The 15,712-nt window shown below is 35.8% G+C and overlaps 1 protein-coding gene across 1 annotated transcript in view; it reads right to left on the reverse strand.

The window, feature by feature from the left end:
• Positions 1-438: 438 nt before the first annotated feature.
• Positions 439-15,712, reverse strand: part of LOC115623956 (putative uncharacterized protein DDB_G0282129) — an 85,734-nt gene continuing 70,460 nt past the window's right edge. Inside the window, exons 3-4 of the mRNA XM_030518521.1 lie at positions 8,209-8,312; positions 439-1,809 (exon numbers count right to left, since the gene is read on the reverse strand). Coding sequence (XP_030374381.1) covers positions 439-1,809; positions 8,209-8,312 — 1,475 coding nt within the window. The remainder of the gene's footprint in view (positions 1,810-8,208; positions 8,313-15,712) is intronic.

A 15,712-nucleotide genomic window follows, 5' to 3' on the forward strand; every position in this document is an offset into this window, starting at 1 on the left:
ATAAAAATTGAAACTCCCTGCTTGAGTATAGATTTTCACACTTTGTACGTTTCGGAACCATTTTGTTAATTCAAAACCAACGAGATAGATAAAAAATAAATAAATTTGGAAAATAAAAACCATAATTATATGTAATTCCAATAGAGATGTGAATTAATGCGAACACACAACAACCAGAATTAGAGCTGAGCAAAATTTTGCAACGGTACAAAATGTGAGAAATGTGACGAGTTTGAAATTTGAAATTTTCACTGCCTTCGATTTCTATTCAGTTAAGAGTTAATGCCAAACAAAACAAAAAATAATTAAGATTATATTAAATTTGGAAAAGATTGAAGAAAACAAAGAAATCCAATTTGAGAGTTACAAAAAAATAGTAGCTAGTTGATAGATAGATAGATAGATAGTTGCATATAGTTTTGTAGATTAAAGCAAAACTCACACATCAAGCTGATCGTAGTAGTGGACATCATCGGCACCGCTGGACGCTGCCGCTGCCGCCGCCGCCGCTGGTGGTGCCTCATCGTAGACATCATCGTCCTCGGAACTCTGCAGCGACACATCCTCCTCATTCTCCTCCGCATCGGCGCTGTCATCTCGCTCCGGCTCTGCGGGATTGCGGGCAAAGCGCTCGACGCGATCGCTGGTGCCGCTGAGCGAGAGGGCCGGCAGCGGAGAACTGCTCTCCAGTGAGGAGGCCTCAGGTGTGGCCAGACTGGACGAGATGGTGGTGGTGCTGAAGAGCGGATTTTGTCGCAGATTTTTGCGCTTCACTCCACCAGCTCCAGCTCCTGCTCCTGCAGCTCCGTTGCGTCCCTTACGTTTCGAACCGCCCGCATTGGGTCGCTGCTGCTGCTTTCCCGCCGCTCTGCCCACGCCGCCTGCGCCCTTCTTTTTGAAGGACGCCTCTTCGTTGGGGTGCTTGCGATTCGCCTTGCGCTTGGGTCCGCCCCGTTTGCCGCCCAATTGGCAATTCGGTGGCGGCAGACCGTCGGCTTTCGCCTGCTCCTTCAGCTTGCGACAGCGTTTGGGACCGATGCGTAAAGCACCCGCCAGACGACGACAATTGTGCTCCTGCTCCGTCTCGCCGAGCTTGCATTTGCGCTTCTTCTTCGGCTTCTGGGTGGGACTATTGCTATTGCTATTGCTAGTGTTATTGTTATTGTTACTGCTATTGCTAATATGGCCGCTTTCGCTTTGACTACTGTTGCTATGAAGAAGAAGAAGACTACTACCACTACCACTACTACTACTAAGCAGGTTGCTGTTTCCAATATTGCTAATACTATTTAACCTCCTAGCTCTATCATTGGCAGCAGGAACATTGTTGTTCAGTGTTTGGCCACTGCTATTACTACTACTACTAATTGGATTGCTATTTGTATTACTGTTACTGTTACTGCTACTGCTACTGCTATTGCTATTGCTATTGGTAGATTTACTGCTATTGCTAGTGTTTGGATTGCACTGCGGCGGTGCTTTAAAGTTTCTGGCGGTCAGCTCGATCAGCGGCATGCCCGTATCACAGAGTTGGCGCACGCCATGATCGATGCGATTGGCGCCAAAATTCTTTGTTATCAGCTGCTCGACACGCTCCTGCGAAACAGTTTCGGTAATTGTGTTCGCATAGACGGCCAGCTTGCCCAACGATTTTGTCGGCGGTATTTGTAATTTGCGCGGCTCCCCGAACCGATTTAATGCCAAATATAGCACACGACGCGCATTTGAGTTGTAGGTGGAGGTGTAGTAGTTGTAGTGTTGTTGGCCCATGTTCTCGTTGAACACGCAGTCCTCGTCCTTGAAGACTTTCTGTAACAATAGAACTATTATTAAATTACTTGGCTATACACATAGAAGAGAGAAAAGCGACGGAAAGTGGAGGAAAGAAAACATAAATTCTAGATAGCTTTATGCGAATTTTAGCTAAACCCAGTCAGCATAGCAGTATGCGAGTGCTTCATCTTAATCTATATCAGGGACCGCGAATAATGATTATTTTATTTTAAAACGAAAAAATCATTCACTGATATTAGCTTTAAGAAATCGAGAAAGTTACCTTTTTATAGGATAATCTATTCCATTTCACCATGATTTAAAAATGTTATGTTTTATTAATTCTCTCAAAATTAATTGATGAATCTTGACCGAGAAAAATGATTATTTTATTTTAAAAAGAAATAATCATTCACTGATATTAGCTTTGGGAATTTACCAATATACTTTTCATAGGATTATCTATGCATTTTCACCATGATTTAAAATGTTAAGTTTTATTAATTCTCTCAAAATTAATTGATGAATCTTGACCGCGAATAGTGATTATTTTATTTTAAAACGAAAAAATCATTCACTGATATTTGCTTTGAGAATTTACCAATATCCTTTTCATAGGATTATCTATGCATTTTCACCATGATTTAAACATTTTAATTTTTATTCATACTCTGAAAATTTAATGATGAATTTAGAATCTTACTCTACAACTTAATCCATAATCATTGTTTTTGAGCAAAAAAAATAAAACTCATAAATTTATGATTTTCCCATGAGTTTTATTTATTTTATTTTTTTTTATCAAAAATAAAACTCAAGCTGTATTTTTGCATTTTTTTTTTAGCCCAAAACTGTACTAAGGGTTCTCTGTGCTTATTGTATAAGGATATATGTTTTATCCGTCTTCCCAATGAAAAAAGGCAGGCACAATTAAAACTTGAGGTTTATTTTTAATTAAAAAGAAAAAACTTAAAGAATAATCATTAATTAATGAGTTTTATTTTTTTGCTAAAAAAATTATGATTATTAGTTTAGTTGAAAAGTTAAACTCAAAACGTAAACGAATGAATAAAATTAAAAAACAAACATTTTGTAATTTTTATAATAACACTTATATAATAACAGTCCCTGGTCTTTATCGATTTAAAAAAAAAAAAACAGTGTTCATACAGACAAACATATTTATGTCTCCTTTTACAAACTACTATACAAAATATTTCTTTAGTATACTCCTTTAAACTTCAAAATCATGTCCCATGAATTTTTTCAATAAACCAACATAAGCTTCCTGTGTAGCATCATGAGAACATTACTCACCCCAGTTTTGGAGCATCTAACTCTTCTAGTTCAGGAGTTTACGGGGCTCATACGGACAAACGTGCGGACAGCCGAAGAAGCGAGCATCTAAGCTCACGCCGTTGATTAAGGACGCTGCCTTTTGTGCCTCACATTTACATTTTCACAAAATAAATATTCTATGGGTAAGCAGCAGGTAAGCCAAGGGCAAGCGCTACCTACAAACGACTTTCCCTTTCCCTTATTGGTTTTCTCTGCCTTTGTATCAGCAGCAAAATCTGTAGATAAACGCGCTCATTATCACAGGATGTGTCAGTTGTATCGGCATTTGCCATCGGATAAACATTAGAGTGACCTGACCCAGTGGGTAGCACACCATAAAGTAGACTAGTTTATGGCCAACTCACAGCTCCTGACAGCCTCAAACAAAGGGCTAGACAATTGTCCGGCCGACAATTTAAATGGTTAGGGGGCAAGAACAAAAGGATTGCTGATGATGCTAAAAAGGCGCCGCCGACGCGGCACCCTTTTCGCTTTGCCTCACATTTCAAGTTCGTTGCCGCTTTGTTTTGCATCATCAAATCAAATTCAATTAACAACATTGAATTAATTCGCTTGTCAGGCAATTAAAATTCTGGCGGCGACAACTTGACAGGGCACAGTTGCACTTGCAGCTTCAGTTTCAGTTGAAGTGTGCGTTTGCGGAAAATGCACAAAGGCCGTGCAATCTGTGCTCGACTGTTCTCGACTTCCATGTGGAAATGTCGCCGCTTAAATTTAGAAATTAATCAGCAAACGGCAGACACTGCTGGTTACACCAATTTGAGGCGCAATGGGGCAGCAAATGTAGCATCAGCAGCAGGGCCTTTAATACTCGTACGCTCTCATTCTGAAAATATGGCAAAAATGTTGACGCCATTATGCGATTCAAAATTGAATTCGCAGACTAATTTTTTGACATATGCGACAACACAATGTTGTACTCGTATAGAGACGTCGCTGCAGTATTTATATGACTGCTTTTATGATTTCTCAGCTATTTTTGAACGCTTTAATGGCAACACATGCCAGCAGTTGCTATGAAGCCTTGAAGTTATTGTATGGAGCAGATAAAAAGAAGCGTGGCAGACCAATTGCCCAAAAATTTGTGTGCCCGTCTGTCTGTCTGTATGAACATCAATATTTTGCAAACCTTAATGGCTAGGCACACAAAACTTGGTATGCAGACTTAACTTATGCTGCTATAGATCTGGTATATTTCAATTCATAGATTGTCGGTCAATTTAAAAAAAAAAAAAAAAATAAATAAAAAAAATTAATCTTTTTTTTTTTAAATTTTTGTCTATTTATATTTATATTGTAAAATATTTGTAATTGTAAAATATTGTGAAATTTCATTTAAAACGGCACACTATGTCATATACCTTTGATAGGAACGATTGTTGGAAAAAACATACTTAGTACAAACAACTTTCTTTAAAAAAAAAAACATATCGCGACTGAATTTGTTATTTATTAGTATTTGACAATGCCTTATTATGTTTAAAAATTGTATCAAAATTGGTGGAGAATATTATAAAGCTGCCATAGGAAGATTCGATGGAAGTATCGTGCTTAAGACAAATTCTGTTTATTACCAAATTTTATATAAACAAAAATTTGAAAAACCTCTGCAAAGTTTTAAGTTAAACTTTCTATGCAAAACTATATCTTTAAAATGAAATATAGCATCCAAATACAAAAATTTAGATAAAAGTAGTGAGTTAATCGAAACATAAATGTTTTATATTTTTTTAGACTTTCTAGAAAATAAAACTGTTATCCAATTACATTTGATTGGACTTTCCTGCTCATAGTACTTGGTTTCTGTAGTCCCATCTGCCTTCTAACTCGTGTTTTCTTAAGTCCGTGGCATGCCACTAACTAAGATGAAGTCATTTGGCTTAAACAGGAAGTTGTGAGTCCACAGATAATGCATGATCTGTACATTAGAAGCAATTTGCAGCTTATCGAGTGGCGCCTGGGTGAAAGGTTCTCAACGGTTCTCTGCCAGATTAGACGCCTACAACCAAGAAAGGCTGCTGAGCCACTTAGAGCATAAAATTTATACCGGTATTTGGGCACAGCGTGTCATTGTCGTGTGTTCATTTGTTCACACACATACATAGGTGCTCCCCCCCGCCATCACACCTGTCCCTCAGCTCGCTGTCGTTTCTCTACACTTTATCGCGTCGACAGGACAATAACAATGATAATGATAATGATGCAACGCAGTTGAGAGAGTTGGGCATTAATTCGAGAATGCCAGCACGCCGGGCGGTCCGGCGGTGCGGCGGTCCGTCGAAACAACAAAATTATGCTAATTAATAAGCAATCGTGAGCATTATAAACATTTATGACTACAACACTTTAATTGGCCATACACCGTTCGGTAAATGTTTGCCTCTCAGCTGACTCAGCGTCACTCGGAAATGCAAATGCACTTAAAGAAGTGGGATTTATGAATTGGCAAACGCTTTGCATTTGCAATTAGGAAAACAGTCAAGAGATGAATTTATGAATTATGTGCCGGACTCATGAGTTCAGATATTTAAATGTCATAATTCAAGACATAAATAAGCATTCGGGACTGTATCGCAGAATTTCTTGTGGAATTTGTTAAAATTCCTGGTTGGCACAAATCTAAAAAAAATGCAATATCGCATAGGCTTCTAATATATTTTGGAGAAATAGACGATATATAGTTTCAATATTCTTAATTTAAATTTCTTAAATATTTCATTTACGTTTTAGAAGCAATATTTGTCTTCACTTTTCATGCTTTTTATAATTTAATGACCTTTAATGAAATTTTTCCACTCAATATTGACAAAGATTATAGAATTAGCAGAGAATTTCCAAAATACCTAACTCACTATGTAATCTGTTGTTATATACTTATTATTTTTTGCTTATACACATATTTCAAATCGCTTATTAATTAATTAATTCATTCATTGCAGCTCATCCCCCTGGATTTTATGGTAAATATTATTAATGAACTTTTAAATATATTTGTTTTTTTCCGTCTGATTATTTTAATAGCATTCATGATAAGCGACTTGTATTTGTTATTTCTGTGAAGCGACGTTTAAATAAACAAACAAGTAGTATATTTTCTTTACTCTACCTTAATACTGTCTAATTCTTTAAAGCCCTATTCATAACTCTTTGTTGCAGTTCCTTTTTATTGTGCAACTCTGGGTATGATAAGCACCTCATTGTTGTTATTAAGAAATGACTTATAAATATATTTATTATTCAAAATATTTTATTATTTATTTTGTATAGTTTTTTTATTTAAACATTGTGTTTTGAGGTTTTTAATTAACAGATTATCCGTGTTTCGAGAAGCCCGAATCGAGAATTAAAAAATTTTGTAAAATTCCAATTCGTTTAAGGTACCCTATCTTTTCTCTTTAGCTTTATTAGCTTTGTGTTCTCTTTTTTTTTTTTGGTCTGGCTCTGAAATATGTGGACAATTTTTATATTCTAAGAACTTTACAATAACATTAACATTCTGTATTTGCTAAGCCACAGTGATCGCATTCGTATTTCCTTCATCCTTTATGTCATTCTTTGGTTTTCAGATAAATATAATATTTTATAATAATACGGGTAATATGAATATAAAATAATCATTTTGCATCCCTGCTAACAGAGTTCTGGAGAGTCGAGGTTGAACTTTTAAACTTATTTTGCATTTCTTTGAATTGGAACTTCTAGACTTTTGCCGGCGTTTTAAAAACTTGCTTATATTCTTTATTTCTCTGTTATTTTTTTAGCTCCTTTTCACTTTTTTATATTAACTAAAAATAAGATTTTAAAGTTAAATCGTTATTCAATGCCTTAAACATATATTTTGAGCCACACAATGATATTTTTCTTTATTTATCTCAGATTTCTGTTTTAAAAATGATTTATTTCGGCTCTGACCGCGCTTTTCATGTTAATATACATCGCTCTAGACTTTATTAACTAACTAAAAATAAGATTTTAAAGTAGTTAAAATGTGATTCAATGACTTCCAAATATTTTTTGAGCTACACAATGATATTTTTCTTTATTTTTCCCAGATTTCTTTTTTAAAAATGATTTATTTCGGCTATGACCGCGCTTTTCATGTTAATATACTTCGCTCTAGACTGTATTTACTTAATGATTTGAAAAATGCAAAGCAGTCAACTTTCAGCAGCAGACAGGGCTGGTGACAGCTTTTTGCAATTGTTGGCCAAAATAAACAGCCTAATAACCGCCCACTTGGCCAACACGACTTCGCCAACTCTGGCGGCGGCGCCATCAAAGGGCGTTCTTGTTGTTTTTTTTCTTTTTGAATTTTTATTGTTTTTGGCGATGTGCGAGGCGTCGTTGCATCAATCAACAATTCGTATCCATTGCTCTGCCGACTGACAGAATTGGCACAAATGCGTTTATTTCTGTTGCAGGCAGCAGAAACAGCAGAAAGGTTAGAGTGCAACTGTCAGCTAGAAATGCCGGCCGAGCGGCCCATCTCCTTCGTCTGGTTGATGCTCAATGAAGCGTGAATGGCGCCAGGCATTGAAAAATGCAACGCAACGATTATGAGCAACAACAAAAACAACAACAGCCTATATAGTACATACAAGTATGTACATAGAATGGGAAAAGTAAAAACAAAGTGCGTGGAAAAGTGTCACATTAATTTTCACAGAACGTGCGCGCAACCGACATCAGTTGGCACCACTTGAGTGCCTCTGCATAAAAAAGGATCAAAAGGATCAAGGACGGGCAGCTAGCATGTGGTCCTTTCATTGTCTGGAAAACTAGCGGGGTTGTGGTTGTTTTTGTTGCTGTCCATTGTTTTTGTTTAACGCCTGGCGCACTTTTCCTTTTTAATTTATTGCCACCAACTCGCACCTCAATCTTTTAACGGCCCTTCGAGCCTTGGATTTGTTTACCATTTGCGCCGCAAATTTCACAGAAATAATTTTTTATATTTATTACCAATTAAAGCAGTGAGTGTGCGCTCATTGCTTTTGAAGTCTGCTACCTATTTCCACTTATTTCTTTGCCTACGATATATGTGTTTTGAATTTGACTTAAAAGTTGGATTTTACTTACCGATCCATAGACAGAGCCACAGGCATCCAAGCACAGAAACAAACAAGTGGCCACACTTTGTATCTTAATGCGTCCCGTGTCCAGCGCCTCACGCTGCATTATTGCTGCAAATAAACGAATCAGAAAGAAACGAAATTTAATTAATTAAGTTGAGGGCAAGGAACAGCTTTTTGGCGACCCCAATCTGCCACAAAAGCCACTTGATTAGCCCAGCGTGCCAAAAAAAAAAAGAAAGAATAAAACTGTCTTACTTTCTACCCAAGAGGTGTCAGGTCTGCTTGTCACGCCAAAGCCTCACAAGAACTGGCTAATAACTTGTTAATTACCTGTTGCACAACACAAAGGCTTGTCAGGTATGAAAAAAATAAAACCGCAAGAAAGAAATGCAATTTTAAAAATAACGATTTCTTTCTTTTTCCAATAAATGATGAAATGCTAAATCTTACAAACAAAATTGCAACTTTTTAAGAACTTTAAGCGTAAATATGTTTGTATTTTATAGTAAATACTCTTGTACGAGTCTGGCTTTTCTAATTTTTAAGCTCAAGGCGTTCATACTAACAGACAGAGAAAGAGCTTCTAATGATCGCCACACCTTTTCAATTCTTTCTACAAATTCAATTGCTAAATTTGTCAACGATAATAGTTCAAGTTTATTGATTAATTGAGGCAACGGTTTTGGCTTTAATTGAAAATGTTTTGAACGCGCCCCATGGCCAAAGAAATTTTCAAGTTCAGCAATTGATGACGACAACGACTCCTTGAAATTTTGTTTAAGGTCAAACCACTTGTGTGGCCCGCCTGAGCGAGCAAGTATCTGAAAATTGTGGCCGTTGCCTGCTTAAAGTGTGTCAGCGCATTGTATCTGAACCATTGTAGGTATACAAGTAGTATCTGTATGGCGTTCGTTCAATGAACTTTATGCACTTTGCCATAATAAACATAATTTTATAAATACGCAGCTTGTTACGGTCCAATTGAGATCTTAGCAGCTGCTGCTGCTGCTGCCGCACAGCATCAAAGAGCTCTCGGCATAACAACAAGAACTTTGCGCATAAAAAATTATGACTAGAAGTTGGCAGTCGGTTGGGTTCGGTTTGGTTAGAAACGGAACGGAACACGCACTCGACCCGTACTCATCTCCGCATTGAGTGCCACTTGAGTGATATGAACAAATTTTTTGATTTCTCTTTTGTTTTTTTTTTGTCTTGTGGCCCTAGATATGATAACAAACCCGCCCGATTTCGACTTTGACGCCAAAATGTGTTTCCTTTCAATATTTTGTTTATGAAGAAGTTGTGTGCCATGAAGAAGTGAGTTCGGTAGCAAGTATGTATATAAAAAGTAAGATTATTTTGGCATGCGCCAAGCAGACGGCGCCAGGCCGAAGTTGGATTGATAAAATGAATAAGTATATTAGCATCAAATACAGTTGAGCATCGCTAAATGTTTTCAAAGGGAAATATTTTAGAGAGAGGGAGAAAATTCATTATGAGTTTAAAAGTGGTTTCTAAATAAAAGCATTTATTTCTGCAAAGTATTAATATGCCTTCATTAATCATGCGTTCATACAGACAGACATTCGAATGTATGAACGCTTTTACTTCAGAAACTGCAACAGGTAGAAGGACAAAACTTTGGAGAGGCACTGCCTTAATGTAAAAGCGTATAGTTAAATATGTTCTACATATTATATAGCGGTTATTGGAACAATATTAGGCAAAGCCTTTTTTTAATGAAAAAATCTTTAAAAATTTGAAAACTGTCTAGAGCGGCGCCGTGTTATTAATTTAATAATATATTTTTAGATATAGGATTTAGGAAATATTAGGCATTATTATTAAAAACAAAATCAAGGGTAGTTTTATAAACAAAACAATGTATATAATTATATTTTTGCTGAATGTAGAAGTGTAGACAAGGTTCTACTATCCGGTCTAAAGAATGCTATGAAGCTTAGACATCATCTGCTGTTGAAAAACATTTCTTTTATGATGTTTTCAATTGTTGATAATTGACTCTTTATTTATTTTTATGTCTTTTTTGAATTTGTGTTGCCATTTAGTTAGATGAAAAAAGGAAAAAAAGTTACACAATTGAAAGTTATTAAAAATGAATTTTGAAAAATTGTAATATAAAACTAAAAATAGTTATTTCTTGTCTATTTTTTGCAACTTTTTAATTATAAATGTTCGAGTTAATTAAAATACTCGCAACTTGATTTAAATGATTGCCTCTGTTATTATTATTAATTTTAATTTATGTCGCCAATATTTAACATTGAAAAAACTTTATTCAAAATTGAATAAAATAAGTTCGAAAAATGATATAGAATTTTGTCTGTACGATAACTTAATATGCCTTTTCTTACTGCCATTGTTGAAGGCATTGTAAAGTTTGTTTCTTCAAACATTTTTTACAACCAAACTTCAATCGTTTGGTTAGAGTTACAATTTATGTATCCTCCCCATGTGTTCATATTTCCGCCATCTCAGAATTCTGCTAAACAAACAAATGGATTGCGTTTTATTTACAGCACACGACCCAATCCCATACTTAGCCCCAACCACCTACCTATACGGAAATTGTAAAGTTGCGGCGGGAACCACAAATAGCTGAGAGTGCTCGAACAAGTATTCCCAATTCCCGGCAACACTTAAATTTATAATTTCCCCAAATGCCGCTCCGAAACTTGCCAATGAGTAATTGTGTGGCTGTTCCTAGCCGTGCAATTGCTCGGAATTTATATCGATGCCCGGCACTGACTCGGCTTTTGTAGAACACAACCGAATCCGGCTAAACTAAATTAAACAAATGACATGTTTAACGCGTCAGTTCATTTATTTACAGCCTACGAGTGGGGGCGGGGGCTGGTGGTTGTTGTCTTTAATGGGGCAGCCTTTCACTTTGGACGACTCTCCCATGGCCCGTTTTTTGGTGTTGCATTTCACTTGCCACACACATGCATGCAACAGAGTGTGCGACTTTTCTCGGTCTCATTTAAAAAACGATTTGTTTTGCTTAGGTTAACACAATTTTTCCTTTTCCCTTTGTTATTATCTAATGTCTAAATTTCATTTCATAGACCGAACTATACTCGCATGTGAAATATGTTTGGTATTTGAAATGAGAGAGAAATTTTAATTTGTTCCGCGCTAAAACAACTCTTTCAATGAATTATAGTCGCATGAAAAGGCCTTAAAAAAATTACAACATCTTGCAAACATTTTCCACATCATTATTTTTCCGACTAGTTGATTATAAAGTTGATTAGTTTTTTTTTGTCAAATTCAAATACACATATGTATATGGGATCCGATTTAATCTTTTATTTAATCTTTCTTATATAAAAGTGACTAAAATTCAATTCAATATTATTTTTCTACCTACTGGTAAATAAATTAATTAAATTAAAAGAAAAATGGTTAAAACCAATACGAATAGATATCACAATGGAAACTTTAGTATTTCTTATAAAAAAGTAACTAGAATTCAATTCAATATTGTTTCTCTCCCTATTGCTAAATAAATCGCGAAAGAAAAATTATTAAAATCAATACTAATAAATATCACAATGGAAACTTTAATATTTCTTATAAAAAAGTAACAAGAAACAATTCAATATTATTTTTCTCCCTACAACTAAATAAATCACAAAAGAAAAAAAAATGATTCCAACCAAAACTAATAGAAATCAGACTTAGTTCCGTCCGCAGTTCGAATATCGAAGTTCAATCCATGTAGAGAGTTAATAACAAAATAAAATCAAATGTTAATAAAATATAATTTAAAATACTCGCTAAATGTATTCAAAGGGAAATATTTTAAGGAGAGGGAGAAAATGATTGCTAGGAGTATGGGATTTACACTCTTTATTGAATGCAGCATCAAACCGGAAATGTTTGGAAGATATTTATACTATGTTTATATCCCATCGATAGCTTCAATATAAAATATATACAATATAATATAGCTCAATAGAAATGAAATGCTAATCTTAATGTAATTATTTTAATCCAATAATGAGCTTAAATATCTTCTAAGTAGAAGCATGATTCATTCTTAGCGAATATAAGACATGAAGTGCAAATAACAGAAGATAGAGTTTAAAATTAGCATTCTTTTATGGATTTTGTTGCTAATTAGTAAGCAGAACTGGTAGAAGTCTAAGTTCTAGGACTAATTAATCGATAATTTGAACTTTAGAAACAAAGTTAACTATTTTTGTTTTCGTCTTTCTTCCCACTCTGAGTTGGCTGGAAATGCTTAATGTTTTCATTTCCAGCTTAGCCAGCTCACTAATTCTAAACAGGCTGGTGTTTTTAGACTGTCGCATGTCAGGCAAATGACTCAACACCTGCCAGACCGTGTCGCTCCAGGCCGGCCCAGTCGGCAGTTTGGCCTAAAAAGCTTGCGCCGCAACATCAACGACCAAAAAACGGCAGGAGGCTGGCTGGCCAAGAGGCCAAGAGATGCCGATGCCGATGTCGATGTCGTGGTTGGGATGCCGCTGCAGAGACGCCACTCGTCTTGTCGTGTCTCAAATTAATTAAAGACTCATCTACATATTTCATTTCCACTCGAACTTGTTTGCTAGACGCCAACAACAACAACAACAACAACAAGAGCAATAACAAGAAAATGCGGAAAACAAAACCCGGCTGGTTGACAACTTCAACTTGTTGTTGGCTTCGACGGCGACGCCGACACCGACTGCGACAGCGACTGCGACGCATGCGCGCACTGCGGGCGCCTTCGAAAATTGGCCTGTCAGTGGATGCGGCACGCAAAACAAGCCTCAGGTGTGGGCGTGGCATGTTTTCGAAATGCATTTTACAGCAACTTTATTTTTTGAAAATTTTTTTTATTTTTTGGACATTTTTGTTTTACAACTCGACATGGGGCGTGCACGAATAATATAAACATTTGTTTATTATTCGCTTTTGTTTTCTGTTTTCTGCATGTTTTTCAAATTTGTCAAGAACGCTGTTTGCTTATTTCTTGTTGGCTACATTGTTAATGTTTGTTCATTTTTTTTTTTTTTTTTTTCCAACAACTTTCACTGAACATTTGTTTGGTTTTTGAAGAGTAGGGGAGGGAAAACTTTTACCTAAGCGGCTTAAAGTTCTTGCGTGTGGCCGCCCATACTTTACACATTATTAGTCTAATTTAATCAAATTAAGGCCGTTGCAGTATCTAAGTTCGTTTATCATTAATGAATTGGCCCAACTAATCGGACAATACATTTGGAAAGAATGTGCGCGCGATGGGAGCTAGAAACGGTAGCGTATTTTGTTGGCAGGGGGGCGGAGCAGCTTAAAATATTTTCCAGCGATGCGCTGATAAATTAAAGTCTAACAGTGAAAGCCCAGGGAGCGCAGCAGCTGGGAGTCTTTCTTTTGAATGCGTCACAGATGTTGAAAGAATGAAACGCAATTGCAAGCGTCTTACCAGAATAGTTTCAATTATGATTTGCACACAAATTTTGGACACCCCTCGATAGTTTTTTGCCTAATCTCATTCATATGCAGCTATCTATATCGACACTTTGTGGGCGTTTATCGCCTCTGGGCAATCAAATCAAAACGCATGCCGCCCTTTATTGAAAAAAAAAAAAGATGAGAAGCGCAGAGACAAACCAACCCTCGGGCAACGCCGAGCTGTCAACGCAATTGTAATTTATTTATATTTGCGCATTCACCTCAATGGCCAGGATATGGCCAGGATATCCGCTGCAATTGACAGTCACCCCAAATAGGAAATGTGCATTACCTTAACTACAGATCGCAGATATCGGGTAGAGCACAAATTATAGATTATAGATTTGTTTGGAGGGTAGCAATCACAATATTTGAGTGCAATTTTCTAGGCCTCTTATCGCCAAAATAAATGGCAAGTGAGGCATGAAATTGTTGAATTGAATACTTTCTATATTATAATGAAACAGTGATTCAAAAAATTGCTGAAATCTGTTAGTTTTTATTATATTTTATAAAGATTAGTTGGGCTTTTTTGTTTTTCTCTCAAGAAATTGTGAACAATTTTCTAACCCTTTTATCGTTAAAATAAATGGAGAGTGAGGCGTGAAAGTGTTTGAATTGGATACGTTCTAATTAATAATGATGATAATGATTCAAAAAGTTGTTGAAATGTGTTAGTTTTTATTATATTCTATAAAGATTAGTTAGCCTTTTTGTTTTTCTCTCAAAAACAGCAGCAAACACATGAAATTGTCTTTTAGCGCTAAAAATAAATGGCAAGTGAGGCATGAAATTGTTGAATTGTATACTTCTATATTATAATGAAATGAAATCCCTGAAAGCTGTTAGTTTTCATTTAGTTATATATATAATAGTTAGCCTTTTTGTTTTTCTCTCAAAAACAGCAGCAAGCATAAGAAATGGTGAGCAATTTTCTAGCTTTTTATAATTGAAGTACCAAATTGTTGCGTCACTTGTTCAGTCTCTGTCTACCTTTTCCCAAGCTTTGCTAATCTGCATAAGTAGCGCCGCATGAAATTTTCACTTTTGAAAAAAAAAAGAGAAGAAAAATCAATAATGATTTCGTTTCTCCAAACAAACACCTGAAACATAATCGAAGACTGCTTATCAAAATATGAAAGCAAGAGGCAGGCAAGCAGCGAACTAGGACCGCCCACAGCTTGATTTATGGGCGTTTATATAAATAGGCTTAAAAGTGTTTGGTTTGGGGTTGCTGTGCCGCACAAGATTTATAGCTCCCCACAGCCCAATAGAGACAACTCTATTAGACTGCTACCACTAATTACTGCTCACAACAAATGTTTCGGCGTCTGCAGAACATAAAGTTGACACACACACACACACCCAACACTATTAAGTTGTCATTAATTTTGGAATACTTTGGAAAAAGAGTTTTTTCTTTTAACAAAAAAAAAATTAGATTATGCGATTTGACCTCAACTTGAACAGCTCTGCTTGATTGATGTGCTCCGTTCCCAATGACATCAAATTGTCAAAATATGCCGTCCAGCTTCATAAATTATAGAGAACCCCATTTGAATTGCTCTGCTAATAAAGAGCACAAAGAAGTGCGTGATACGGTAGTGAAAGATTCACATTCAAACCAAATAAATGAACAAAAACAACAAAAAGAAAGAAAAATACACAATTTTTCCACAGCCAGCCATTTAAAGTCAAATAAATATACAATGTTCATAAATTATAAAAAATGTCGCGCAGCTTGTCACACATTTTTGTAAATATAATTAATGCGAACAAGTGAAGAGTAGAAGCACTCGACTATGGAATACACTTTCGTTTACTACTCAGAGAGATATTTGAAAAGAATTAAAATTGTTCTCGGTTACGAAGATATTTGAAATCTGAATTAAAAATGAACGACAAATAAATGAACATAGAGTTATCGAACTTCATCAATTTATTAAGAGAATATTTTCGAAGATATTTGAAAACTGAATTAAATATGAGTGACAAATAAATGAACATAGAATTATCGAACTTAT

This window comes from Scaptodrosophila lebanonensis, unplaced genomic scaffold (genome assembly GCF_003285725.1).
Source record: "Scaptodrosophila lebanonensis strain 11010-0011.00,11010-0021.00 unplaced genomic scaffold, SlebRS2 tig00000053-arrow-pilon, whole genome shotgun sequence".
Lineage (NCBI taxonomy): Eukaryota > Metazoa > Arthropoda > Insecta > Diptera > Drosophilidae > Scaptodrosophila > Scaptodrosophila lebanonensis.